General features: G+C 28.1%; 1 protein-coding gene across 3 annotated transcripts in view; it reads right to left on the bottom strand.

The window, feature by feature from the left end:
- Window positions 1–2,485: 2,485 nt before the first annotated feature.
- AsnRS (asparagine--tRNA ligase) overlaps window positions 2,486–27,505 on the bottom strand; it is a 38,428-nt gene continuing 13,408 nt past the window's right edge. For all 3 annotated transcript variants that reach the window (XM_043039009.3, XM_043039012.3, XM_087168103.1), the window contains exons 4-17: window positions 19,337–19,402; window positions 19,062–19,244; window positions 18,083–18,161; window positions 14,282–14,352; window positions 14,116–14,202; window positions 12,955–13,041; window positions 9,971–10,027; window positions 9,299–9,454; window positions 8,617–8,738; window positions 8,396–8,531; window positions 7,152–7,313; window positions 5,137–5,220; window positions 3,920–4,051; window positions 2,486–2,817 (exon numbers count right to left, since the gene is read on the bottom strand). In XM_043039009.3, coding sequence (XP_042894943.1) covers window positions 2,686–2,817; window positions 3,920–4,051; window positions 5,137–5,220; window positions 7,152–7,313; window positions 8,396–8,531; window positions 8,617–8,738; window positions 9,299–9,454; window positions 9,971–10,027; window positions 12,955–13,041; window positions 14,116–14,202; window positions 14,282–14,352; window positions 18,083–18,161; window positions 19,062–19,244; window positions 19,337–19,402 — 1,554 coding nt within the window. In that variant the 3' untranslated portion in view covers window positions 2,486–2,685. The remainder of the gene's footprint in view (window positions 2,818–3,919; window positions 4,052–5,136; window positions 5,221–7,151; window positions 7,314–8,395; window positions 8,532–8,616; window positions 8,739–9,298; window positions 9,455–9,970; window positions 10,028–12,954; window positions 13,042–14,115; window positions 14,203–14,281; window positions 14,353–18,082; window positions 18,162–19,061; window positions 19,245–19,336; window positions 19,403–27,505) is intronic.

Raw genomic sequence — 27,505 nt, 5'->3', positions numbered from 1 at the left:
ACGTCTGTGCATAAAAGTACTTTAAGCGAAGCACTTAATGAATGAACACCAGGAACAAATAGAGAGACATGGAGATGAGCAATAGGGCGATGAAATAGACATAAACACAGCAAGCCATAATAAGCAATATAATGCATATGAATAGTACCACAAAAATTAATTAAAAGTAACATCAAATTAACAAATAATATGACTGGACTGGAGTTCTCATACATACATTTACAAATCAAAACAATTTCAACGCACTTAATCATAAAAAGAAACTGCACATGCATTACTGAAAAATCAAGCCAAAATGAATGAAGTTTGACAATATAGAAGTTTGTTTCGTCACTTAGTGATTAGTTTCACAAATAGGTAAACATAATGGAATTTAGTTAGAGACACATATATAAATTTCACGCGGTTGATCCCTATTTATTACGAGGGTAAGACTTTTTTGTACTTAAATGATAGCTTACTGGGTTGCCAATTGGGAAAAGTCGGGCCCGAGGAAAAATTCATGTTCTGTTTTATGATGGTTATCCTTATACAGATTTTTAATTAAATAATTCGATATTAAATTGTTTTTGTACAGACAGAGAACATATTAAACAAATAAATAGTGTTTATCTTTACATTACTAAAAAATAATTTTTGTGTTTATTTTTTTCTGATTATCTTAATAGAATTGCAAGTTATGTAAAAAAATGGAAACACAAGCTTAGCCATTTTTCTATGCTTGCTTTATATGAATATTGTGTAATTTGAGTGACCTTCAGTTTTATTGTTAAATAATAAAAAATAAATCAATTTGGTTTAGAAAACGTTCAATGCATATACAAGAGAACAGACAAAGGGGCCACTTACTCCTTTAGGACGCAGTCTATCTTCATTCACAAAAGATGCAGTTAGTGTTGCCTGCACTTTTTTTGCAATAGCTAGATTTTTTTATCATTTTGACTTGAGATAATACAAATGATTGATTACTGTATATCTAATTGTATAAGTTGATCCCCTTATTTTAGATAACAAGATAGCAAACTTCTCATATGTCAGATGCATAAATCAACCACTGAAAAAAAAAACTGGCAATTTCTAAAATTAAGCGTTTTGGGATCAACAAGGTAGCTGAAAGGAGTAAAAAATCTTACAAGGACAGGGAGTATCAGAGGTGCTCCTATAGACACGTGTTAAATGATATTAGACACTTGGGAAAATGTGGATTCAAACGTTATTGAATCAAACACAGATGATGTTCTGGAATTTTTAAATTTATAGCTTTATAGTATGTTTTAAAAGTTTTTATAGTATATAATATTTTTTGAAATATTCTTGAATAAATTATCTTAAGTTTAGTTGTTCATAATTTTTATTTCTGAACATAAAAAAAAATTATGTCCAAGAATAATTTTATGCGATATTTTTAATTATTAATCTTTTTATTATTTAACCTAATTTTAAAAATTATCTTGAATGGTAAGATTAACAAATTTATACCTTACTTTAAACTTTGTAACTTTAAATGACAAGATTTGAAAGAGATTGAGCGTATGAGAAAAATATTTCCATAACGATGTAAAAATTTATATACCTTGTACTTCCAAAATTTTTTTCACTATTAAATAATGAAGAAATAAACATAAGTTATTTTTCCAAAAAACTATCTTCAAATAAGAGAGTTTCATAATCGGCTGAAAAACTTTATTTTATTTTTATTTTAAATAGCTCCAAAGTTATGCGAAATAAGGAAAATCACTATTAACAAAAAAGGAACCAAACTTTCAACTGCTTTCTTGATTTACCTTATTAACTTGATTGATTGTTACTGAACTTGAACCATACTTTCTAGGTTATGGCTTTCAGAATCGAAAATCAGAACCAGTAAAAAAATGTTCATTTGTCGAAAGTAGAATTTTCTGTTTGATTTTGTAACTTAAAATTTCAATTACACAAATAAATTAGTAATTTTAAAGTTAGCTCTTTGAATCATTAAGATCACTTCCTAGCACATCAGTATCATTAGATCATAAGTTGAAAAGGTATTCTGTTACTTTGGGCACTTCACATACTTATTAGCATATATTTTTTGTTAAATTAATATGCTTTATAAAACTTTTTCTTTAGGAATCATTCAAATTCCTTATTTAGAATGGCAACTTACCACTTTTGCTTCATTGACTGTATTGCTGCATAATGCATTTCTTAAAATTTAAATATGTAATATAGATTTTTGCAAAATTTGACTGCCATAAATAAAATATCTCAAAATAATTATATAACTTTATAAATTTAGTAATTTATCTATCAAAAGACTTTCCATGTTTTCTTAATGAAATCTAGCTCTTTGAGGATCAGAAATAGAAATTTTAGAAGAACCAATGCTAATTCAAATAATCCACGCTAAAAAAGTGCAGTTAAATATTATTCAACTGAATGTTAATTTATATTTCAGTTTCTCACAATGAAAAAAAGGCAGAAGGCTGTAAGAATTTTCATACACAAATAAACCATAAAAAAGTTTATTGCTAATTAATAATGCTGAGAAAAAAGCAAAATGTATAAGTAACACTTTCTGTTATTATAAAGAAAATATCTCTGAAATCTAGAATGTGTATCATTAATTTATCACATTTAGTGAAGATGTTTTTTTAAAAAATAAATAATGTTGCATTTAGGAATGTCCAAGAGGGAGAGCAGAACAAATTACGGAGTGCATCGACCGACAAACCGAGGATAAAGACATGCATCTCGTATATGGAATCTGTTTAACAACCAAGTGAGATATCTTTCCAGACCAAGACCAAAGCCACCATGAGGACAGCTGCCATATGTTCTCTGAAAAACAAAGTTACACTAAGGATTATTTCTTTTAATTTATTCTAAATAATAATATAATTAACAATATATAAGAGTCAAGGCTCATTAATATTTCTCTCAGTGTCAAAGCAAACAGCTAAAGACATTGTTAGCTAGCTAACAGCCAGTTTCGGTTTAACTTACATTAGAGAATGGATAAATATCAAGATTAAATTATTTAATTAAATTTTTATTACAACATTTTGATGAAAATTTATAAAGAAACTAAATTTTTTTAATTAAAAATAATTCTTTTTATCAAATTGTTAATGTTTAAAAACTAAAGTTGACGAGATGTTTTTTGAAACACGAAAGTATTTTTTTAAAAATTTTACCAGATTTAAAATCAGACCAAGTTTTGCTCTGTTAAATGAAGATTTCCGTTTATTTTTATACATCATAAATAATGAAAAATATGTTCTAATTTAATGCAATAGCATTTATGTTATATAAAATATGCTTCAAAAATAAAGAATGATAAAAAAATCTAAGGAATATTTCAGTATTATTAATACTACTGAAATTACTCATTTGAATTACTTTTTTTGGAATTGTTTGGAGCATTAGATTTATCACATTCAAAAGAAGACTTTGTAATTTACATATGCTCAAATTGATTCCATTTCTTTGCAAATGTATAAAAATAAACATAGAAACAAATTATGTATGAATGAAATAGGCTTATTATTTATTTGTTACAGTTTACATAAAAAGGTAAAATCCAGGATAAAGGTTAAAATGGTATGAGAGCCATCTAACCAATATTTCCCCTTTATTTTAAAAAGGTATTTTTTATGGTAATAATTTCAATATCAGCGATATTGTGGGATTCACATTGCCTTAGAGCACCTAATTTATTAAATTGTGCTTAACGCTAACTTCAGGTTTGTTTTTTAAGTAGCTCATTTAAGTTGTTACCCATTTTGCTTCACTAACATTACTACTTTCCACATTTGACTTAATATTATAGTTGATAAAACAGAAGAATATGTTGTAAGTTCTTCTACAAATACTACACATGTATCAACTTCAAGTACTAGAATATAAATAAATAATGTGAAGTAATAAATTAGATGATTACCTGGTCAATGTACCAGTAATAAGATTTAGGATCTATGCCAGCGGATTTGTAAGCCTCCATCATTTCATCTGGTTTCCATATCCTCATTGAACCTCCAATAATTTCTCCAACACCAGGCATAAGAACATCAACCTTTTACGTATGAACGTAATAAATTAAAAAAAATAAACATTGCAGCAAAATAATTTTAATTGCTCTAAAATTGGAAAGATCAATTTCTGTGATTGATTGAATGTAGAAGTTTTATGGCACAAGATCCAAAGAAGGATATGCTGCATCAAACAATTTGTTGAGTTAGATCTAATGGTAAATTGCACACAATAGTTTCATTATCATAAAATAAACAAAGCTAATAAAATTGTTTATCTCAAGACACTTATTATTTTTAAAAGTTCGCAAAAATCAATAAAATTCGTAATTCTATAAAGTATACAGAAAAGGTAAAACGGTTCATGGGTAGGAAATAAGAGTGAATAAAATCAGATAAAACAGTTACATACAATATAAAATACCAATAGCTCGCAGAAATGCGAAAATGTTAGGATGATGAATATCATCTAACAAATCTTTCATACATAAAATCATGCTATTAAAAAAGGTAAGACGATGTTGGTTAAAACAAGGACAAATGGCTAAAATGTGATGAACCGTAAGTAAAGCATTGCAAGAGTTGCATTTGGGAGGAGATTCTCCAAACAATAGATGAAGATGCGTGAGTCGAGTGTGGCCGATCCTGAGACGATTAAGCTTTACATCTGCATTATGTAAACGTAATACAGGTGAGGGGTCCATATATGGTTTGAGGTTATAAAGTTTATTTTGGGTTTGAAGGTCCCAATGTTGTTGCCAAAGGGACGAGATGAGCTGTTGAACATGTAGTTTAATGTCTGAGAATGGTACAGATATTGTCAATTCAGTAGTTGCAGATTGTGCTGCAGAATCAGCCAACTCATTCCCTGGTATACCGACGTGACTCGGTAGTTAAATTTCTGTGAACATGATATATAGAAAATTGGTGATATTTTATGCATACTTTGTGCATGATACAAAAGTATAAAAATTTAAAATAATGTATGCACTTTAGAAAAAAAAATTAAAAAAGTTAATAAAACGTTCCCATGACCTCTTAAAAGGGTCATGGATACATTTAATAAGAAGGAAACATTTGATTGGAAAGAAACAAAAATATAAAATTTGAGGTATAAAAGTTTGCTTACAGATTCTGTAAGAGTTGGATCTTCAGGGCATTTGCTCATATAGAATGACTTAATTCCAGCAGGAAACCTACACAGCATAATAGGCTGCAACAGAAATGTTTAAGTCATTAATAATTTAAATGGTTGATAATAGCAGGGATGAGATTAGCCAAAATGCAAAAAAGCTGAATTTCTATGATAGTAAATTTCACTCAAGCGCAACCCGTTAATAATAAATTCCAGACAGTTTAAGGTAATAAATAATGTGTTGACATACAATTGTGTACTAATCTATTATTATAAAAACGATTAAATTGATACTTAACACTTAGTGAAAAAAAAAATACCAATTGAAAAAATAAAGCTGGAAATTATATTTTTCCTCAGTTCACATAAGAGACAATTACTACTTGAAAAACTACCTGATTTAGCAAATTAAAACTACTGAGAATATATATTAATATTTCATTTCTTTTAATAAATACTGTTATGTGATTTATAGCAAATATATCAGTAATATTACTTTTTAAATTATATTGGAAAAAAAAAACTTTAACAATGGACTGAATCATTATGTTCATATTATAGTCTAATCTAACTACAGCCCTCTGAAACATATCAATAACAGTGAAGTAGAAATATATAGTAACTCCTTAACATACAAAAATTGCTATTTTAGTTTGAAAAATTACATGACAATCAGCAACTGTTTAGATAATTGTTTTTTATTTGATAAGAATTTTACATTTTATAGCAGAAATAACAGCAATTATAAATAAAATTTTGATGATGAGTTAATTAACTCTTTTTCCCCCCAAATTTTTTTTAATTAAATCCCTTTTTAAGTGACTGCCTTTGTTTGCTATATTTAGTCGTTAGTCCATCTTCAAACATCTTGTGACAAATCCTAATTTTTCTTCTTTGCAAGCACAGAATGTAAGTTTTGAATATATTCCCTTCCAGTTTCTCAGATGTTGTAACACTTACATAAACTAATAATCGTCGTTAGAAAAACAGTCACCATTATAGTAACTAATTTTTAAAAAAATTTACTTCTTACAAGAATCGCGATAGTTAATCTTAAAATTGCGTGAATATGAATAACAATTATGGATTTTGAAACCACATGAATATGAAACTAGATATACGATTTTGAAAATGAGAAAATACAAACTGGGATATAGAATTTTTAAAACGCGTAAATACAAATCACGATTCATAACTTTTAGATCGCGTAAATACGAATCATGATGCGTAATTTTTAGATTGAATAAATAAGAATTATGATGCATAACTTTTAGAATGCGTGAATGCGAATCCCAATGCCTTATTTTAAAATCACGTATAAATACGAAAATCAATGTTTGATATTATAAGCCGCATGAGCAAATCAACACATTGAATTTTAAACTTGTGTGAATACAAATCACTACATAGGTTTTTAAAAAGACGTAAATACGAATCACAATATCGGATTCTTAAATCTCGTAAATAAGAATCGCAACACGCAAATATGAAAAGCTATGTTTGATATTAAAATCGTGTGAATAAGAATCGAGATATTAGCAGATTCCAGGCTTGGGACCTCTAATAGGTTTGTCAGAAACAGCGTTGTTTGAACTACGAAGATCGGATCTATCTGGAGGGCGGGTAAAAAATTCGGAAAATCTTATCTGCTGCGTGTAAAAGGGGAGAAAATAGGTAAACTAAGTTAAAATGAGAAAGGATTGGTAGCTATGTAATTTGAATTTTATGTTTCTCCTTGAAAATCGGTGAATTTTCTGAAAAAGCGGAATACTTATAAAAAAATTAAATTTTTAGAAAATCTGAATTTTTGATAAAAAAGCTGAAATTTAAGAGATAAAAGTGAAAAAAGCGGAAATCCGCTAAAAAGCGGAAAAATCTCATCCCTGTAATAGTGAAGAGAAAGATATATGTCTTCCAGAAAAAAGCAATTTTGTTCATCATCCATATTAATATTTAATGCAACATATATTAATATTTAAAAATGTTATAATAAAAACATTAGCTCTTACTTCATTTATTTGGTCAGTCATTTTTCTTTCAGGCATTTCAGGAATATCTTCCCCAAATTCATAAAAGGAACCATCTTCCTTTGTTATGTTGTGCTCCCGTAAATATTTGATAGCATCAGCATAGTTCATTCTACGAAGGGGCTTTTTAGGTGGTTTAAATTCCTATTTAGAAGTTAAAAAGTCATCTAAATAAACTAAAAACCTATGAACATTTCTTAAAAGAACTAAATAAATAATTATTTTTTTCTGGCAGCCACTCTTCAAAATAAACTGATAAGTCATTTTTTAAAATTTAAACACTAATAAATTTAATTCCATCTATTATAATATCTACTACTTAAGAACAAATTTCATATCATGTTAATGAATCATCAGTGGTGTCCTTATATATTTAATTTATTTAATAAAATGTATAAATGTACCATATTTTTCAATATCTAAGAATTCTCAAATTTTAAAAATAAAATTATTTTTTTTAACAGTTAACCAAACACATTAATAAGGAGTAAAATACCATTAAAAGTGTTGTGGTATAAAAAGACTAGGAAAGAGTGATGTACTGCAAAATATCAATTTAGCGTATACATTGGCACACTGATAACGGCATTCTTTTCTCGCGATGGATCGGAATTCTGACTTAAGCAGGCGATTTAAGAAGACACATGTGATTGAACATCTGAGGATTATTGCCGACGCTGAATGCTGTTAATGTGCATGGCGTGTAGACGATTTCGATTTTGTCCTGATGCAAAAATTATGCAGATTTAGTCTAGCTACAAAGACTATGTTTCATGATTTTCAATAGCAAGGAGAGAATCGGATCAGAAGTCACAGTTTTGTGCATGGAATTAGTGCCAGAATGTAGAATGTGACCATTGTTTTTTTATAAACTTTTTTTTGTGGGATTATTAATTTCTTGAAGATTATTATCAGTGGGATTTCTATCACTTTGTGATCACGATGCATTATTTTGCCAGGAATTAATGTAAATTACTTCTGCTATTTTGCAATCGTCATACATTATTTCATCACTTTTCTTGTTGAGATTTAACAATGTCTCTTGCAAATTATTTTTAGAAGGACTTCTTTTACTTAGCAAGCAATGTGCATAATTTCGTTCTGAACTCAATCAATTTATGAAAAAATCTCAATTGTTTTTCGAACATCATTATATAATTAACAATAGTACTTTTAGAATTAAACAAAATCCAAATAAATTAAAAGAGCCATTTCAATACACTCACTGGATTGAATTCATAGACTAAATGTCCAATAGGTGACTTTAAAACTCTATCAACTACATCACAGATTATATTCTCTAAACGATCTAGAAGATCATCAAATGATATAAAAGGACATTCACCTTCTACGTGAGTATACCTGAAGAGAAAGAACATTTTGTCATTTAATTTTTTTCTCCAAATTATTTAATAAAGTAAACTTGGAACAAAGGATGAATACTTACTCAGCTACATGCCTCCTAGTTCTGGACTGTTCAGCTCTGTAAGACATAGCTATACAAAATACGTCGCCTAATGAAGGAATCACAGTTTCTAAATAGAGTTGTGAAGACTGTGTTAAATAAGCCTGAAATTATAGTAAAATTAAATGTAATCGATATTCAAAAGGAAAAATTTATAGCAATTATGTAGTATAATACGAACAAAAATCTTAGATCAATGTATGGCAATACTTTTCTTAAAAAAATAAAAATAGCTCAAATGAAAAATTAACCAGTATTCATTGATGGGATTTTAATCATTCAAAAACCAGTCTGCGTAAACAATGACAAATTTAAAAAAAAAAAAAAATAATGCAAGAAAAGTTACAAGAATAACACTTCCACAGGAAAAATACTTATTAAGTAATTAAAAATTAATAACTTTTCAAGCTTAAATATAGTTTTAATGTCTCCATTTACAAATACAAGAACAATCAAAATTTTACCACAGTACCTACCCATAGTTACCACTATTGTAGAAATATGTCTATCGCAATAGCAGGTGAAAATGCAAAATAGAAAAAATTTAATATATATACAATGGGATATGACTTTTTAAAACATTGATGAGTAACTATTCATATAAAAGCAATTAATATACTAGAAAAGATTTTTTTTTCTCAAACATAATACTCTAATGAAATACCTCTTCTCCAAAAAAGTCCAGTTTGAAAAGAGTTGAACCCCCTTCTACTTGAGTTTGGACCAATGTTGGGGGTGTAACTTCTACATAATTTTCGTGGAAAAAGTGTTGTCTAAAGCTCTCCAATAAGGTTGAGCGGACCTGCATGATTTTTGATAGCTACAAAAATAAAAGAAAACTTTGACATTAAAAAAAAAATAATAATAATACATTCACATAACAGGTTTTTACCCATTCTAAAAGAGAAAAGTTTAACATAAATACTTATTTATAGTTAATAAATTCTTACAATTCAAACAAAAGTATATTGTCGTTAATCAATCGTTAACACTCAATTAATAGTTAACGTCAATTGTTAACACTATCAATTAATAATTTAATTAACCCTTAGTATATTAAGAACAAAATCAAAGGCTTAATTTACAAAGTATATGTGTAAAACATTTCAACAATTTTTTAATGAATAGAAATTACTTAAAGCTTTTTCACCTGTCTTCAATAACGAAAATATGCTTTAAAGTTAATACATATTATTGGTATAAATCTTTTTCGATATCAATTTTTTATTAACTCTTTTTTAAAATTCTATTATTGTTAGAAATGATTCAGATATTTTTTTTATTTAGAAATGGAAACTAAACAATAAAAAAAAAATCATTAAAGAAGAAAACCTACAGTCTCTCCACGAAGCATTAGATGGCGATTGTCTAATTGCACATCAACATGAGATTCCTATTTAGAGAAGGAAAAATAAAATTATTTAAATAATAATAATAAATGATAGTAATTAAAAAAAAAAGGTGTTAGGTCCTTAAAATGAACACAAAGTTAATATTTTTTATTTTAAAAACAAATTAACACATAGTAAATATTTTATATTTCTAAATAAAGTAATTACCATTTAAAAATAGGTAATTATTTTTTTGTCTAATTGCGCATCAACATGAGATTCCTGTTTAGAGAAAGAAAAAGAAAATTTAAATTATTTTAAAGAATAATAACAATAAATGATTATAATTGTAGAAAATGTTTGAGGTCTTTAAAATTAACACAGAGTAAATAGTTTATATTTAAAAAAAAAAAGTATTTACTTGAATAGTTATACAAAAAATTTGTTTTAGGTCATAATATATATGAAACTTTTGACTCTTGTTTTCCTTCATGTAAATTAAATACAGTACAAATTTAGAAATTTAAATATGCATGTAATTAATGTAGTTAAACTTCTTTTTTTATTTAAAAAATTATAACAAATATTTTTTCCCCTCAGATTATACACTATAATAAAAAGGTGATTCAAATATATTATTAGCTTAAAAAGTAAATGCATAATTTGGTTGTATTGAAAAATCGGAAAAAACATATATCTTTACAAAAACGTGTATGCAAAAGAGCCTTTATTTGATGGTTCAGACATTTACAATTTTTGATAATTATTTAACTGGAAACAAACATTTTTAAATTAAATAATGTTTCAAACAAAGTAGAATGTGCAAAAAAAGTGGTTACCCAAAATAACTTCTTTACCTAATGTTCAGATTTTCAATTACCAGGACTAAATCTGGGAAATATAGTTTCAACAGTTTAGAGAAGAGAGCAGTCAAAAGTTTGGACTCCTTAATGTTAAAGTCACTTTTTACATTTTTTGCTATAACTCGATAAATTTGTAAGTGCATCAAAATTTTTTTTGCACCACAGCTAAAAAATTTGTTTATCCTAAAATAATTCCATTATCGAAATATTTTTTAATAGCTGTCCATTATTTTTATTAATTATTTAATAATAGAGAAAAAAATTTATTGTCAAGGATATGAAAAATTAGTCAAATAGATCCCGCAAAATCAAATTGTAAATGTACAACTTATTTAAAATTGGTTAACTTAGAAACTATTTAAACGATTTGGTTGATTATAAGCTACCCTGAAAGTTCATTTTCTGTGAGAACTGTGCATGTTTAATATTATCTGTCATCTAATTTTTAAACATGAATTTATAAACTAAAAGCTACTTTTTATAAATTTAACAAAGTTAACTCACTCCTTCCTAAAGGAAGAAATGAGTATTTAAATTCAATTCAAAAAGTTAAATTAAAAAAAATTGGCACAGTAACTAGTTTATATCGATTTAAGTTATCAAATATAAAGTTTTGAGTTGTCAATTAGAAAATCAGGGGTCTGTTAAACTCCAGACATTTTGAGAAAGGTCCTATTTTGTAAAATTGTGAAAAAACTACTCATAATTTGTGAATATAAAATGAGCGTTAAGTCACATTCATTCAACCAGGGTCCTGCTTTTGTGAATTTGCAAATAGAGTCCTTTTGTTGCAAAAATTGCTAAAAACCTTTGCAAAAAGTTTTTAAATTGTAAATAGATACAAGATTCTACTCAACAATTGCTGCTACTAAATTCGAGCTGCAATTTACAAGTATTTGTTATTTATTCTATACTGCTCAACACAGAAAATTCATTTCAGATGAATAATGGAAACAAAATCACTCACATTTTTAATAATTTCAATCGACATATTTTAAATAACACAACTTAGTTATGTATCACTTTTAATGTGTTGCGCATTTGGTTGTTTATCAATGTGTTGCGCATCTTAAATTTATAATATTTTATTTATAAAAAAATATCATTTAATATCAATAAGAATGTGCACGCAATATTTGTAAATATAGAAATATTTTCTTAGAATACTACATTTGGAATTTAAACTTAGGAAAACTTAGTTCGTTTCAAACCGCCCCCCCCCCCCCGGGAAGAGTTTGTTCAATTAACAGAACAATAATGAAGATAAACAAATTTGTGAAGGGTTCGTCTTCATGAAAAGATATTTTGTCAAGGGTCCGTTAACAAACCCAAATTTCTTCTAAAGAGACCCCTGAAAATTATACATATTAAATATTTTTTTAAAAATTATTTTGTGTCATGGTAAATTAAGAAATGATAAGTGTTAGATTTTTATTTGCCAATTTGAAATTACCATTCACATTAGATTTCAATTTTTAAATAACATTTTTCTATTTCTGAGAAATCAATATTTTTTGAATATTTGTATCAATTTTTTAAGAAATCAGGGTAAAAATAACCTCTATTTATGACAAGACTATAAATTAAGAAACATTTCTAAAAGGGTAGTTATCATTAATTTTCTTAAGGATATTACATACACTAAATATGATAAAAAAAAATGCATTTCTAAATATCATGCATTGAAAATGCATTCTTAATATTATTATAAATCGTTATTACTAAGCATCAACTTTAGCCCAAAAATTATTTTATACACAGGTAATACATAAATATTGCTAAGTTGAAGTTATGTCAGAAGGGAGGTAGTTTAATATATTAAATATACAAAATTAGAAAACAGTATGTTAAGATGAATAAGACATATGTTAATCATATCTGGCATTATGTGCAGTCATTGATCAAATGCTGTCATTCTTAGATAATCAATTATCTTCTACAATATACAAATGACAAAATTTCCTCATTTGCATAAGGGTGATTTCTAATGAAATGATAAATTTCTGTCATGTAGATGGGCTTGTGCTAAGGCCAGCATATTCTCTAGTGAAATAACAATACATTTTTCTTAAATAAAAATAATCATTTCAACAAAAAGAGAAAGTGCATTTGAAAAGAAATCATACTTCGTTTAACACAGCATCAATTCCACCAGCAGGGGCTTCTCCAACTAATTGCCAATAATCACACTGAAGTTCGTGACCTCCAGGTGCCTAAAAAAATAAGTCTGTTTAATTTTGTAAACTAAATTTTGTATTTAAATAACTTTTCAGTTTAAAGTTTAGGAGAGACATAAATCATAGACTTTAAGTATTTTTTTCTAAATGGATGAAATATGTGTATAGTTTTTCATCTAAATCATACATATGACTTTTTACTTTTAGATATTCTTGCACAAATTATTATTATTTTTAATATAAATGTGGTAAAGTTGAAAGAAATTTTAGATAAGGATCATCTTCTTTTGATTATTCCAACAGAACCCACATATTTTGAATAAAATTTATTAGAAGATCTAATTATAAACTTACCTAATAATTCAATCTTCTAATTTTATCTGAATTTATTACATTTATACAGAACAAAGCAAATATAAATATTAACGAAAAATTAAAATAGGGTCAGCAAATGGAAGTCAGGCAAGTTAACAAGAAATTAGAAGCTAGATAAAGAAATGGGAATATGATACCACCACAACTTCATTTTAATTTAGATCTGATTACGGAAATTTAAATTTTTTAAACTAGTTTTTCTTATATTTTTATCATTAATTACATAAATTGATCACATTTTAAAACAGCTTAAGTGTATAGTATTAACTTTACTTTCTGAAAAGTACTTAGACTTGCCAACATTGGAGAAATAAAATAATGGAGATGTTACGAGGGACATATTTTAGGCTACGAGTGAAGCTTCAATACATCATTGTAAATAATATTTAGAGAAGTAAAAAATATGGATATAAATCTAATCTTATTATATATAAATACTTAACCATTATTTATAATTACTTAAACTATTAACACTCAACATACTGAAGTACTGACAATAGCATTATCTGTAGAGGAATAAGAAGTATTTTCGGCATCAGGGGATATTTTCTCGCCAAATTTTTAAATTTTTTCAACAAATACGGAGAACTTTGAGAATATATGAGTAAACAGGAGATAGTTGTAAAATACAGGAGTCTTTGTTAAAAAACAGGAGACTTGACAGGTATGTCAGCATTTAAGCTGTTTATGTGGTAGTAGCAGTTTGCAAAAGTTTTCTTCATACACAATACTTACACTTTTACCATCTGGAACTTCATTTATGACACCATATACACAGATTGATGATTCAGTAGTTAAAACTAGAGCCTCATATGTTTGACACTATGGAAAGAAAAAAAATAATTAAAAAATATATATGACAGACAACTGCTACGGAAATTAAAATATGCATAGTACATACTAATAAATCATTTAGAACACATTGGAGAAAACCAGAACCATCTCTTAAAGTGATGAACATTAAAGCTTTTCCTGAAAGTAAAACAAACTATTATACAATAATATTTTTTAAACATAGACATATGAACAGAAATTTTATTTTATAGTAAAAATGGTTAAAAGAATGGCTATATGCTAGAAAAGGTTATAAAAAACCACCAAGGATTAATATAAAGTGAAAGAGACATTCACAATTATGAAGATTTTTACAGAGTCCTTTAACATATAAAGACAGATTTAAATTCTTTTTAATGATAAATATTTGAAAATATTTTTTACGTGAATGATTTGGTAAATTTTTTTCTACAATTCTTTCCCATATTAACAAAAATAGATTTATAACATGAAGTTCGAGCGCATTTCGAGTCTTTGCATTTTGAGTTTATAAAAATACCATATATATTAACTCACGATATTTACTGATCACTTTTTTGTATACCCTTTAAAGATCAATTTTTTTTTTTAATGGAATTGATGTTCAAAATGATGAACATGATAAGGAAATTTTGACACAAAAATTAGGGAAAGACTCAAACTCAGGGTACCATATCTGGAGAATACGGTGCTCTTGTAACTGTATTTGACGAATGTCTTGCAAAAATCTAACAAATAATACTATGGTGAGAGAAGGCACTTTAACATGATGCAAAAGTCGTAAGTTTATTTTTAACGCATTTTAGGTTGTTTTCGACCAATTGCTTCATGAAAATGTTAGAAAACTTTCTAGTAATTATCTTAATGGATGTGTGGCTAGTATGTAGAAAATCATTTTGCAGATAATCAAAGAAAACACGCAACACCACCGAAATATTGAAATGATTTTAATGTGTTCTTATTGGTCATGCTTTACATATAAAGTGCCATTTACTTGATTGTTGAGTTGTTTCTGCATCAAAAGCAAAGATATAATTTTAATTATCAGTAATAATGAGTTTTAAATTTCTGATACCTCTCAGAAGCACTTCATCCCTGCCCTAAACTGTGATTGAGCCATTTCCACAACCATAGCTAGATTGAGGACCAAACACTTCGAGGGAATGAAAATATCTCTCAACGGCCATCGAAGCTACAGAAGTTGTCCTCACTGCATAGACACCGACCATATCTTTGATTGCCCAGCCATGCTGGCGAAGCACTTCAGGGTCCATCTGGATCCCCCGCAGCAAACTCCTCGATTCCATATTATTGATGTGGTCAAAGCTGTTTTAAATTCTTTTGGACAAATTTAATTTTCCTTGCACTACTGGACAAGACAACGAGTTTTATAAGGAATTTTCAAATAGTAGTCTCTTCTGACTTGATTACTATGCTGATCATTAATCAAAGCAGATGGTCTACCATATTTCTCTTTATCTTTAAAAGATCTAGACCATCTTTCAACTTTTTGTGCTAATCAAATACTGTTGTTGTAATTTGTTTAGAAGCTTTGTGTAGCATTTTAAATGTTTTTATAGGAGATATTTCACAGTGAAAATAAAATTTAAGGCACATTCTTTACCCAACATTATTAATTCTGAAAATTGACACAATCAAAATTCCTCTCTCATTAAATAATCAATTATTCACAGTCGATAAAATAAACTTTATTTTTAAATGCTTATAGATGTCTTGAGAATGTTTGATAAAAGATTGGTAACAATATCTGTTACAGATTAACTCTGATACTTATTGATCTGTCTACTCTGATATTTCTGGTCAGAGTAGAACATCCTTTAAATAGATCTCAAATTGGCTTTAAATTATTGTAGAATTAAAAAATATTAAGCACTGCTTTTTCTTGGAAACAGAATAACAAGATTCCATTTCTAAATGCTCTAAACCCGGTTTCTTCAACTTAGATATTGCTGAACCCTAGGGTATCCTGGGACTTTGACAAGAGTTTTGGAAGTGATCACTATTTACGTAATAAAAATCACTAAAATTTTGTAGTAATTAATAATAGTGAAAAAACAAAAACAAATTAGCTACCTTACCATCCATTATCAGGATATTTGAATTGTGATAAAATAACAATACAAAAATGATTTTGTAAATTTGAGTATTATAAAGCTTTGATATCCCACTTTTTCTGGCCTTTGATCAAATCTTTCTTCAAGAAAACCGTAAGCTCAATGTGTTCCCCTAAGTGTAAAAGGCTGAATACCCTTGTTCTAGATCTTAATCCTCATTTTTCATCATTATCAATCAATTTGTTGTTGTTGTAATAAGTAAATATGCAAAGTTAAATATAATTATAATACATTATTTTAATATTTCAACTATCAAACAAATAATATAAAATCAAAAAACAGACTTGGCTGATGGCCATAAAAATGCATGACACATAAATATTTTAATGTTTATGACACGCACATTCCTAAAAAATAAATCAATTTGCCATATAGCATCGTAATTGATTAAACAGCAAGTTATCTGATACCTTTTACTGCGTTCACAGAATACTTTAGTGTACAGACATTAGTTGAATTGAGAAATACATTTGGAAGTAGCAGACATTACTAAAACTAGTTTAAGCTTTCACTACTATATAGCATGTCATAACACAGAAGCAATGTAAAAATAAATAAAGCATTTTCTTAATTGTCCATTGTGGTGAGGGGGTCATGAGGTTATGGTCCTACTTAGTGACTAATTGTATGATTGTGTGACAATGTGGTCAATATTTCACATAGGCTGTCCTTACTTCTGAGACAAGATAGTACACATCAATCTGAAGCCGGGAGAGCTTCAAGCCGCAACTAAGAACCAAACCTGTCTCTCAAAATACAGTCAGCACAAAAAAAAAAAAAAAAAAAAAAACAACCCCTACCTTGTTCACGTTAAGCTTTCTTTTTTCAAGATAACACAGTCAAAGGTTATTCCAGGCTTATTGCGAAAAGTCTATACACAATTTTGTGAAAGTTAAATATTATTTTATAATTTTATGAAAAATCACTAAAAACCAATGGCCTGTTAAGATTGTTTGTGAAAAATTATCTCATAATATTCTAAATATAAAATTATTGAAGAATCAGTTTCCTTGTGCCAGAGTTCTGTCTTTGAGAATGTGTGCAAATGAGGTCCGATTTTTAAGGGTGGAAAACACATTTTACAAGGAATTAATAGATTAAAAATTATAAACTAAAAAGCCAGCCACCCCATTTTTTTAAAAGAATTTTATGAAGGTCCATTTTAAAAACAATGTATGATATGAAATGATAGATTTTTTGCAAAGCGTCTAATATTACAGTAAAAGATTTTGTGAGGAATCTGCTTTCACAATAAATTTAAAGAGAGATTTGTTAATGGAAAATCTTAAAATGAGATTTAACGTAATGTTTTACATTAAAAAAAAAAAAGATTGCCTTCATATTAAAATATTAATATTAGGAATATCTTTCATAATAGATCATGATGATTATTAAAAACATCTAATATTTCAATAATCATTAGATTTCTACATTTTCTTAAGTAATTGCTAAATAATTTTGTTTTGCTTAGAAGGTTACTGTGAAAAATCATTCATATTCTGAGAACATGAGTAATTTTTTCACAGTACACTTCTAAAATGAGCATTAGCACTTTTTTACATAAGTAATTTTTTTTCCTTCATCTGAAAGAATATTTTGTACTATACATACAAAAATTAACCTGTGGTCAAAACATTTTGATCTAAATAGTAAATCACATGTGATAATGTTAATTATGGCAAAACACAATATTAATTAAAATTAATATTTTTAAAAACTGAAAAGATAGAAAAGAAGCATCAATTTCTTTTTACCTTGTCTTCTTATCCTATGGGCCCAACCATAAACTTTAACTCGTTTGCCTCGATGAGAAACACAATCTCTTATTTTAGTCTATCAATGAAAAAAAGATAAATATATAATATAAAAATTTTACAAACAATAAACTTAATTGCTTAATCACAGAAGTCAGATTATATGAAGGAATACATAAATAACTAGATCAAATAGATAAATTTAAAAAAATCTATGTACTTTTTCATTCTATTTTTCAAGTTAAAATGCTGAAAATTTAAAAGAAAACAAGATGAAAAAAATAGATATCTATGATAAGCAGAAAATAATTTGCTTATAAATAAATAATTTTTTGTTTAAAATAATACTTTGATCAACTGCTTTAAGAAAAAAAGTACACATTGTATTTGTATAAGACATGAGCACATGCAAGGAACAGTAACATTGCCGCTGCAATGGCGCTAATAAGAAACGGCACTTTTCGTACACATGTTATACATTTAACTGCAACATACACACAGAGTTTTCTGCACTGAAGCATACATGCATCATAGCACAAATTTTTATCGATGACTTTGGAATACAAAAACTAATAACAAAACTTAATAAGTATGTGGATAAATAGTACTTATGTGAAAAAAATTAAACATTAAACAGAAAATTTCTATTGGGCTTCCATCATTTAATAGTAACATTTGAAGCTAATATTAGTTATTTTAATTGCATTTTTCTGACATGCTATATAAGTAGATGCATATCAACCAGTAGACAAGCACAATTTTTTAAAAGGGGTTAATTTATGTTGAATGCATACTACAGTATAATAGCTACCTATAGTTAGGAAATAATAATTCTGGTACTTTTCTACTTATAGTGAGTCAAATATATCCCAACCAATGTTAGGGGTTATATCGATTAGGATCTACAATAGAAACTGATGATTGCCTACAGATGATCGGAATAACTAAGAATAAAAAACATAAACAAAGACTTTACTACCAAAACAGGTTTAGGTAAAGAATCATCCATGGTGATGATTATTTTCTTTGCTTCTTCAAGATTTTTTTCCTTCCTTTCGGCATCACCTTGTTCTTTAGCAACTTTCTCGGCATTCTTGTATTGCTCCCTTTGCCAAATTTTCTTCACTTTCTTTATTTGGGATTGTGATACCAACTGCCACTTCTAAAACAATATTATTTCATTAAAACTGTTAATATTTTAAGAAGTAAATGAAAATAAACAAGTAAAAGGTAAAAGCTATGTTTGAATCATACCTCACCATCTTTGTTTGATTCAGCATAGAAACTTGGAAAAGGTTCCTTACCAGCAAATCTCATAGCCTTCAAAAATTAAAAATAAATAATGAAGCACCAAAAATAAAAAATGATAAAGAATTCTGTTAATTGCATTAGGTCAATCGGATTTTCATGACTCACAAAACATGAGCAACAATTTTATACATTATGATAGTCAATTGATTTATTGTCATTATTAATAAGATTCGAAATAGATAAGAGCTTGGACAGAAAATTAGTTTAATTTAGGGGTGCACAACCTGCAGCCCGCTGGCCATATGCGGCCCTCCGACCACTGAAGTGCAGCCCGCGAGAGCTTTTGAACTCAATAAAAAATAAACAAAAATTTCAAATATAAAAAATTTCTAAAATTTTTTTATCGCACTCTTGAGTCATCACGTTTTGAAGCTCTCAATTTTTATTGATTCTATAGCAAAATGTATGTGTACCGCGTTTTCTTTAAGCCGATTTTATCATAAATCAAAATGATTTTTTAAGTACTTATTTCCGCTTTTCAACATAATTAGAAAATCCTGAATTTTTATAACGATATTATTATGACACACAAGTTTCAGATCACCCATTTAAATAATCACTTTTTGGCAGTTCTTTCTTTCTTTTTTTCAACCATTTTTCTTGGGCAGTTATTGCTATGCATTCCCACGTAGTTTAAAAAATTCAGATAATTTTACTAGGAATTTTAAATCGCTCATTTCACACTCTTTATTCGTGCTGAGTTCAGCATTAATTTAAGTGATTTTTTTTCCCCAATTGTTATACTTTTCCAGGTTATCATTATTAACTGCAATGTTATTACCAGAGACGAATTTCTATTCACACATTTAAATAAACACTTTTTGATGTGGTACTTCGGTTACGAATTTTAATAAATCTATTTTTGATGAGATAAAAATGGAAATTATTTTTTAAGAAGTATTAGTTTTTTCATTTTTGACCGAGATCTAATAATTGAACACTTTAATTTTCTACAAATATATTACTAAGTTTATTGATAAAAAAAATTAGAACACTAATGTTTAAATACATATTACTACATTTGCCATTAAAATGTCTAAATCAAGGTGCGTAGCCAAATCTTTGAATCAAAAATAAGCACTTTTTAAAAACTTTTCAAGCACTTTACAAAAATTTTCAAGCACTCAAAAAATTCATATTCAATGAATGATATTATTGAAAAACAAAAACTTTTTATGAACAGTTTTAGCGTTAAGGCCGTTCGCTCACTCGATCGGGAGAAAAGCAACCCCCATGTTATTCTATGGACAGTTCAGTACTGCATAAAATCTTCAATTTTCAAGATAATAACGTTCTGTTTTTTGGAAACGAAAGAAAATAAAAATATCTTTATTATCCTGTCTGGAATTAAATTAAAAATTTTTTTTACTATTTTTTAAATTCGAAAAACTCATTCCAACTTCCAACAGTTTTTATCCATAGTAGTTTTTCTCTCATCTAGTTTTTAAGAAGGGAAAATTAAGGTTAAATTCTTATCTTTCATTTAAAAAAAAAAAGAATAGAATTATTTTTAAATTTGACCGAGAAAAATGGTACAAAGACATCACGAAATTTGAACTTTAAATCTAAGCTAACTGAGTTATTGTGCTGCCACCTACAATGAAGGCGTTGATTTACCTAATTATGCGAAGTGAAAAAAAAGCAACCCCCTTAGTCGGCTGGTCACTGATTGGTTTAAGGAATGGCGGTTCATTCGAAAAAAGTAGCCAAATTTTAGCCTCTCCTTACTGGTAGAATAAGTGATTTTCTTTACTTGTAGAAATTCCTTAATGTTTTGCGAATTTTATTTTGGAAAACGCTTTACGTCTTTGATCTTTCCTTCGATTCTTAAAGTTCCGGAATAAAAGATAAGAATTAATATTATGGGTATGCATTGAAATCTGGTATTATACAAATGGAAAGACACTATACTTTATTGTTATTATTTAGTCAGCAGTTAGTAACCCCTCACCGAGCCTCGATAGCGAACTAGGCAGCGCGTCCGTCTCATAATCAACCCCCTTCCCCTGAATGAATGATTCTGTATTTCTTTCATTAAAATATAGAAATCAACAAATCGGAAAATTTGCAAAAGTTTTTAATAAATTATTTTTGAGTTATCGGTAAAAAAATTTCACAAATTTAAAAACATTAACTGTGAAATTACTCTCAATAAATTTTATTTGAATTGAGTTTACAAAATATGCATTTACCCATACATTAAAAACAGGAATTCAGGGGAAAAGTTATATGAAGCTTTATTTGGAATAAATTGATTCTGCGATTTTTACAACTTTCAGGTTATTAGCAAAATACAATTTTTTTTTATTTCAAGGAATAGTAAACATTATTTTCTTCTGAAAAGTAAAAATATGTACTGTTATTAATTTTTTCATTATTCGCAATTCTTATAGCAAACTCACAAAAAAATTCAGAAAAAATATAAATTTTCTAATGGGAAATTGTGTTGATTATTTAATGGAATAATCTAATTTCGATGGAAAGAGAAATTACATTATTTAATAATTCTAAATTAAACTTTTGAAACTAGATACATGAATTTATATTCAGAAAATAACACATGATTTACCCTTTCAATAAATAATACATTTTCTTATAAATAATAAATAATACATTTGTTACCGGGGTAAAGTATAAAACACCGGCATTCCATAACATTGCATAGAATGCCAGTTTTTTTTTTTTTTTTTGCCAAGCACGAAATATGAGAATTATTACATACTTTCCCTAGACACTATATGTAATAGCTACACATTCTATAGAATGACAAATGATATTTAGGCAAAGTAAGAAAAAAGATCCTGATAAGGCTATTCTGTAAATCACGCGCATTCCTCAATAATTTAAATGTTATTCGTAAAAAATAATGAGAGTGCCATTAAATAAATGTATTCAAGATGCGTAGAGAAAATGAAAGTTGGATAAAACAAAATTTATGCCTTGAAGAATCCATGCCATATGAAGGGAAACAAAATTTTCATATACAAATGAAGAAATTAAAATTAATCTACTTGCTCTGATATGGTAAGCTTCAAAGACGTTTGAATTACATTTCATTACACATTCGAAACGAATCATAGACATATTTTATACTTTGCAGGTTTTTCATTACATTGAATGCTTAGAAAATGTGAGAAATAAGAGTCCTTTCAGGCACTGGCTAGTTTAGGTATAACAACGCCTTGACATTCCACAGAATGTTGACTTACAAACTTTGCCGGTAACATACGTATCAAAATGGAAGAGCCGTGGTTGTTTAGGGGATAGAGTGCTCTCCTCCAAATGAGGTGATTCGATTTCGAATCCAAGTGATAGTTGGTCATACGAAATCCGCCCACGGCTCACACCGAGCGCAATGCTAATAAAAAATCAGACGGATCATGGATCCGTTAGGACCATCCGTGGTAGGTTTTCGTGGTTTTCATGTCCACCTAACGCAAAGACGGGTTAGTTCTTTCAAAACGTTCTCCACGAAGGCAAATTTTCTCCCAATACTTGATTGAAGAGTTACTTTGTCTTCTGGATTGTGTTCAAAAATACAAGGCTACGGAGTTGGTAGTCATAAACTGGAAATTGGGTTGGCTGTTCAACGACAATTACTAAAAAAAAAAAGAAGTAAAAGAAGGGAGAAAAAAAAAATGGAAATATTGGAAACCGGTAAGAAAATCATTTCTTACTTTTAATCCATAAATATCAATATATTTTCGGACAGTTATAATAAAGATACGGGACAGTTTTTTTATCCGAAAAAAATAAATGTTGATGAATATTTTGTAATCACAAATAGTGAAATCTTATTTTATTCCTTACGATCTTATTTTTTTTCCTGACAGTTGCCAGTTTTTTTTAAAGAAAATAATAAAATATAGTAAATCATTATTGATAAGATTTCGGAAATAAATAATTTATACTAATACAATTTCCAGCTGTATACAATCTTTATGTCCCCTCCCCATGTATTCGCATCTCGCCTCCCTCGCGCGTTTACTTTATATTTTCGAAACAGCGTAAACAGTATAAGAAACGAAAACTGAAAAGAAAACAAAGAAAAGAAAAAGGAAATAAGTTAAATAATGAATATAAGAAAAACAAGAAACTGTATCCATCTCTTCCTGTTACTATGGGGTATATGCATAAAACCGTTTTTTTTCTGGCTATTCAAATGTGTAGTTGTACTAGGGAGAAGACGATCTTTCAACTAAAATGAGATGGTGGACTACTATGAACTAAGATGCCTCGCTTGCTTAGCTTTTATGTATAATAGAACTAAAATAAGACTTTCTGATGCATAATAAAACAACTTTTCAAAATATTAAAAAAATCAGATTGTTTTATAATAGAAGTTTAATTATATTAGTATGTATACGATTGTTATTTCATATGATAATCAACATTATTGACATGATTCACAAGCTTTTCGCTTATTGTTTTCGAATAAGGTATTCAAAAACATTATTCTTGGTTCCTAATTTTTTACCGGTCCCTCAAATCTCTAAAAGCTTTAAACTTTATTAATATATATGAGAAAACGCATGACTTCAACACTTCAAAAGTTCTAAATAATTTTCTAAGTATTCCTTGAAAAATATGAAAAAATGCATTAGTAGTGGATTGTTTCGATTATTTTGACCGATTATTGTACATACATACATAATATATGTATGTATATATATATATATATATATATATTCGTATAATGTATTTGTTTTATCGGAATCTTCCATAAAAAATGGAACCATATCTATCAGCAACTGAAATGTCGATAAACTAATACCCCTGCTTTGTTTTCTAATAACCATTTAATTTCTAGCAAATCCTTTTTTCATACAATAACTTTAAACTACCAAGGATTGCCAAATATTTTGATAACATATTCATATTTATAAGTATTGTGAGTACATTTCTTATAATAAAGATTTTAAATTTGAAGAAATTTTAAATGAGCATGCCAAAAATATTTGTATGCCATTTACTACGCTCAACGATTTGTTTTCAATTTATACAACAGACATTGAATACTTTTACAAGTAGTGAAGAATCGACTAATATTAAGTTAATCATGATAGATTAAATTAGATTGTAAATACGTATTTTAATCAGAAATTATACAGCAAATTTTTTATAAAATCAATGTTAGACTTATTTTAATTAGTTATAACTTTTAAAGTCTTTTATCATTTCGAAGCTGATTAATCTAAAACAATAAACCAGAATTAAATGGAACTCCTGGATCCAGCATTGAAACAAACTAACCTTCGTAGCTTCTTTAAACTAATAACCGGCATTCACATTACATGGCGAAGAAAACCACAAAAATCTCCCACATTTCGCTCAAATGAAAATGGAATTCTAACCCTGATGGAATTCTAACTTCGTATCAACCAGTCACCTCTGGGCTCGAACCTGGGTCTCCAAATTGGAAAGCGTATGCCTTATCCCCTGGGCCTCCGTAGCTCTCTTTATAATTATTTTATTTAATTTTATAACCGGTGTTGAAAAGCCGACCTAGTTCTCAGTCTGCAACTATCATTCTTCAATTTAATAGTCTTGTAATTTTGAACCCAACCCAGAAGACAAGAGAACTCTTGGATCAAGCATTGGGAGAAACTAGTCTCCGTGAAAGGTGTTTTGATGGTACTAACTTACACTTGCTGTACATAGAGAGAAAAACCACGAAAACTTCTTACGGTTAGCTCAACTGCAAGGGGACTCTAACCCAGGGTCCATCCACCACTGGATATATTTTAAAACAGTACTGAGGTTGGGGAGTCGCCAGGTGCAAAATTCATATCTACCAGCCATCGCTGAGATTCGAAATTGGTTCTCCTCATTTGGGAGGCGAGCTTTTTATCCTGAGCTACCACTGATCTTTTATAATTATATTTTATAACCATCGTTGAACGATTGACCAGTTTTAAATTTACGACTACTAATGTTTAACTCCATAGCCTTGTAATTTGAACCAATCCAAAAGACAAGGAAAATCCTGAAGGACTTTACGAATCGACAGATTTAACGTGCATCAGTCACCATGTAAACACAGGGAATGTTCGGCCGGTTGGGGTCGAACACACAACCTTTTGGACATGAGCTCAGTGCCCGACCAACCAGGCTATCCTGGCCCCTTTAATCATTCTGGGAATTTTTCTGATTCAATTACTTATGTATTTGTTTTTAAGAAAAATGCGTTTCTGAGTTATGTCTAAAGAATAAAGTACTCACAGCATCCCTTGTGCACACAATATATATATATATATATATATATATATATATATATATATATATATATATATATATATATATATATATATATATATATATATATATATATATATAGTATTTTTTATTACCATTTAGGATGATCATGGTTAAGGTATTTACCCAGATCCCCTGTTTTAATTATATTATTCAAAAACTTTAAAAACTAAATTCGATATAATAGCTTTAAGTGATTTATTTTTAAGAGTGAAAAGTTAAACATAATATAATTCATGTTTTTCACTCTTTGAAGCAGAATAAATTAAACTACCATTGAAAATAGTTAGCTTCTTCACAGATTCTACAATGTATTTTTAGAAAATTGGGAGTACATCCTTCTATTTGCAGTCGCTCTCCACATACTCGCACTCCGGAACTACTCAATTACTCGTGATATTGTTCTAATTCACTTTTTTCACTACTACCCCAGTTTTTATAGTTTAATTTCTTTTGCACTAAATTTTAAATGTATTGTTCGCTGTTGTCATCGGAAATAAATGCTGCTGATAGTCTATATATAGGATATCATCACATATCGAGCAATTTATTATATATTAACACATACCGAGCAATATATTATATATTAACACATATCGAGTAATATATTAACACATACCGAGCAATATATTATATATTAACACATACCGAGCAATATATTAACACATACCGAGCAATGCATTATATATTGTGATAATATGAATTACTAGAAGGCTTTGTTTCATACTCGATTCGTTCTCCAATCCTCGCAATTGCCTGTTATTTTCAACATCCTAACGAAATTAAATACTTAATATCCCCTCAATATATATTGAGGGGATAGTATACTATTTTTTGAGGGGATATTAAGTATTTAATTTCGTTGTGAGAGTAATTGCATTAATCATGGAATTTCTTTATGTATGTCATATATTTGGATTAAAAAGTAAATTAAGTTAGATTTTAATTTTTAAATTTTTTTACAAAATTTGAAGAAAAAAATATTAAAAATTAATTTTAATAAGTATGCTTTTCATGCTAAAGCATTGAAGCGAAAATAAAAATAATAATTTAAACAAATTATAATGTAAAATAAACTGAAAATGGTAAAATATTAATAATGAAATAAACTAATTTTATAAAAATAATATTATAAATTATGAAAGCATTAAAAAATTAAAAAAAAATTACTATGGATAATCATTAAAATAATTATTTTTATTCCCTACAAGCTCATGGTTCTGATTGAGGCTGGTTTCCAAAAGCCTTCTTGGCATTTGTTTGGAGGTTGGGGGGTCGGGGGAGGTTTAGGGGTTGGGGGGTCAGGGCTTAAGAACCAGTTTTACTCTCCCCTCAACTAGAAGGAGGAGGGAGTGTTACTTCCGCGTCATTGTAAATAGTCTGAGAATAAAATAATAAAGAAAAGAGGATACCCTTTTACTACCCGCTAAACATTTTTATTTGGAAAAGTATGCATGGAATACGTAGAGTTTGTTTAAAATACATTATTATCAAAATGATAATATTATATCTAATCAAAAGAGATAAATTGAAAACTGTCGAGGTCTGTACTTGGGTATTAATAAAGCATGATTTCGTTAGAGAAAATTACTTGAATGTTTCTCATCTAGTTTTTATGATATATTTTACTTCGTATAAACTGCTTTACTTATTCTTCTGCTTCGTGAAGTACTTAAATCAAACACTTTTTAACCCAACTCATCAAAAATTCTTTAATTTGTACAAAGATTTCTGTTTTATTTGAAAACTATGTAGGCTCAGTGGTTCTTACTTCTTCTGCGTTAAAATTTTTGTAATAAAAATAAGATTAAAATAATTAAAATGAAAGAAAATTTTTAATTTTCGGTTTTAAGGTTG

This window comes from Parasteatoda tepidariorum, chromosome 7 (assembly GCF_982258835.1).
Source record: "Parasteatoda tepidariorum strain Cologne lab strain chromosome 7, Ptep-v5.0, whole genome shotgun sequence".
Lineage (NCBI taxonomy): Eukaryota > Metazoa > Arthropoda > Arachnida > Araneae > Theridiidae > Parasteatoda > Parasteatoda tepidariorum.
This window is presented reverse-complemented; position numbering and strand designations above follow the sequence as displayed.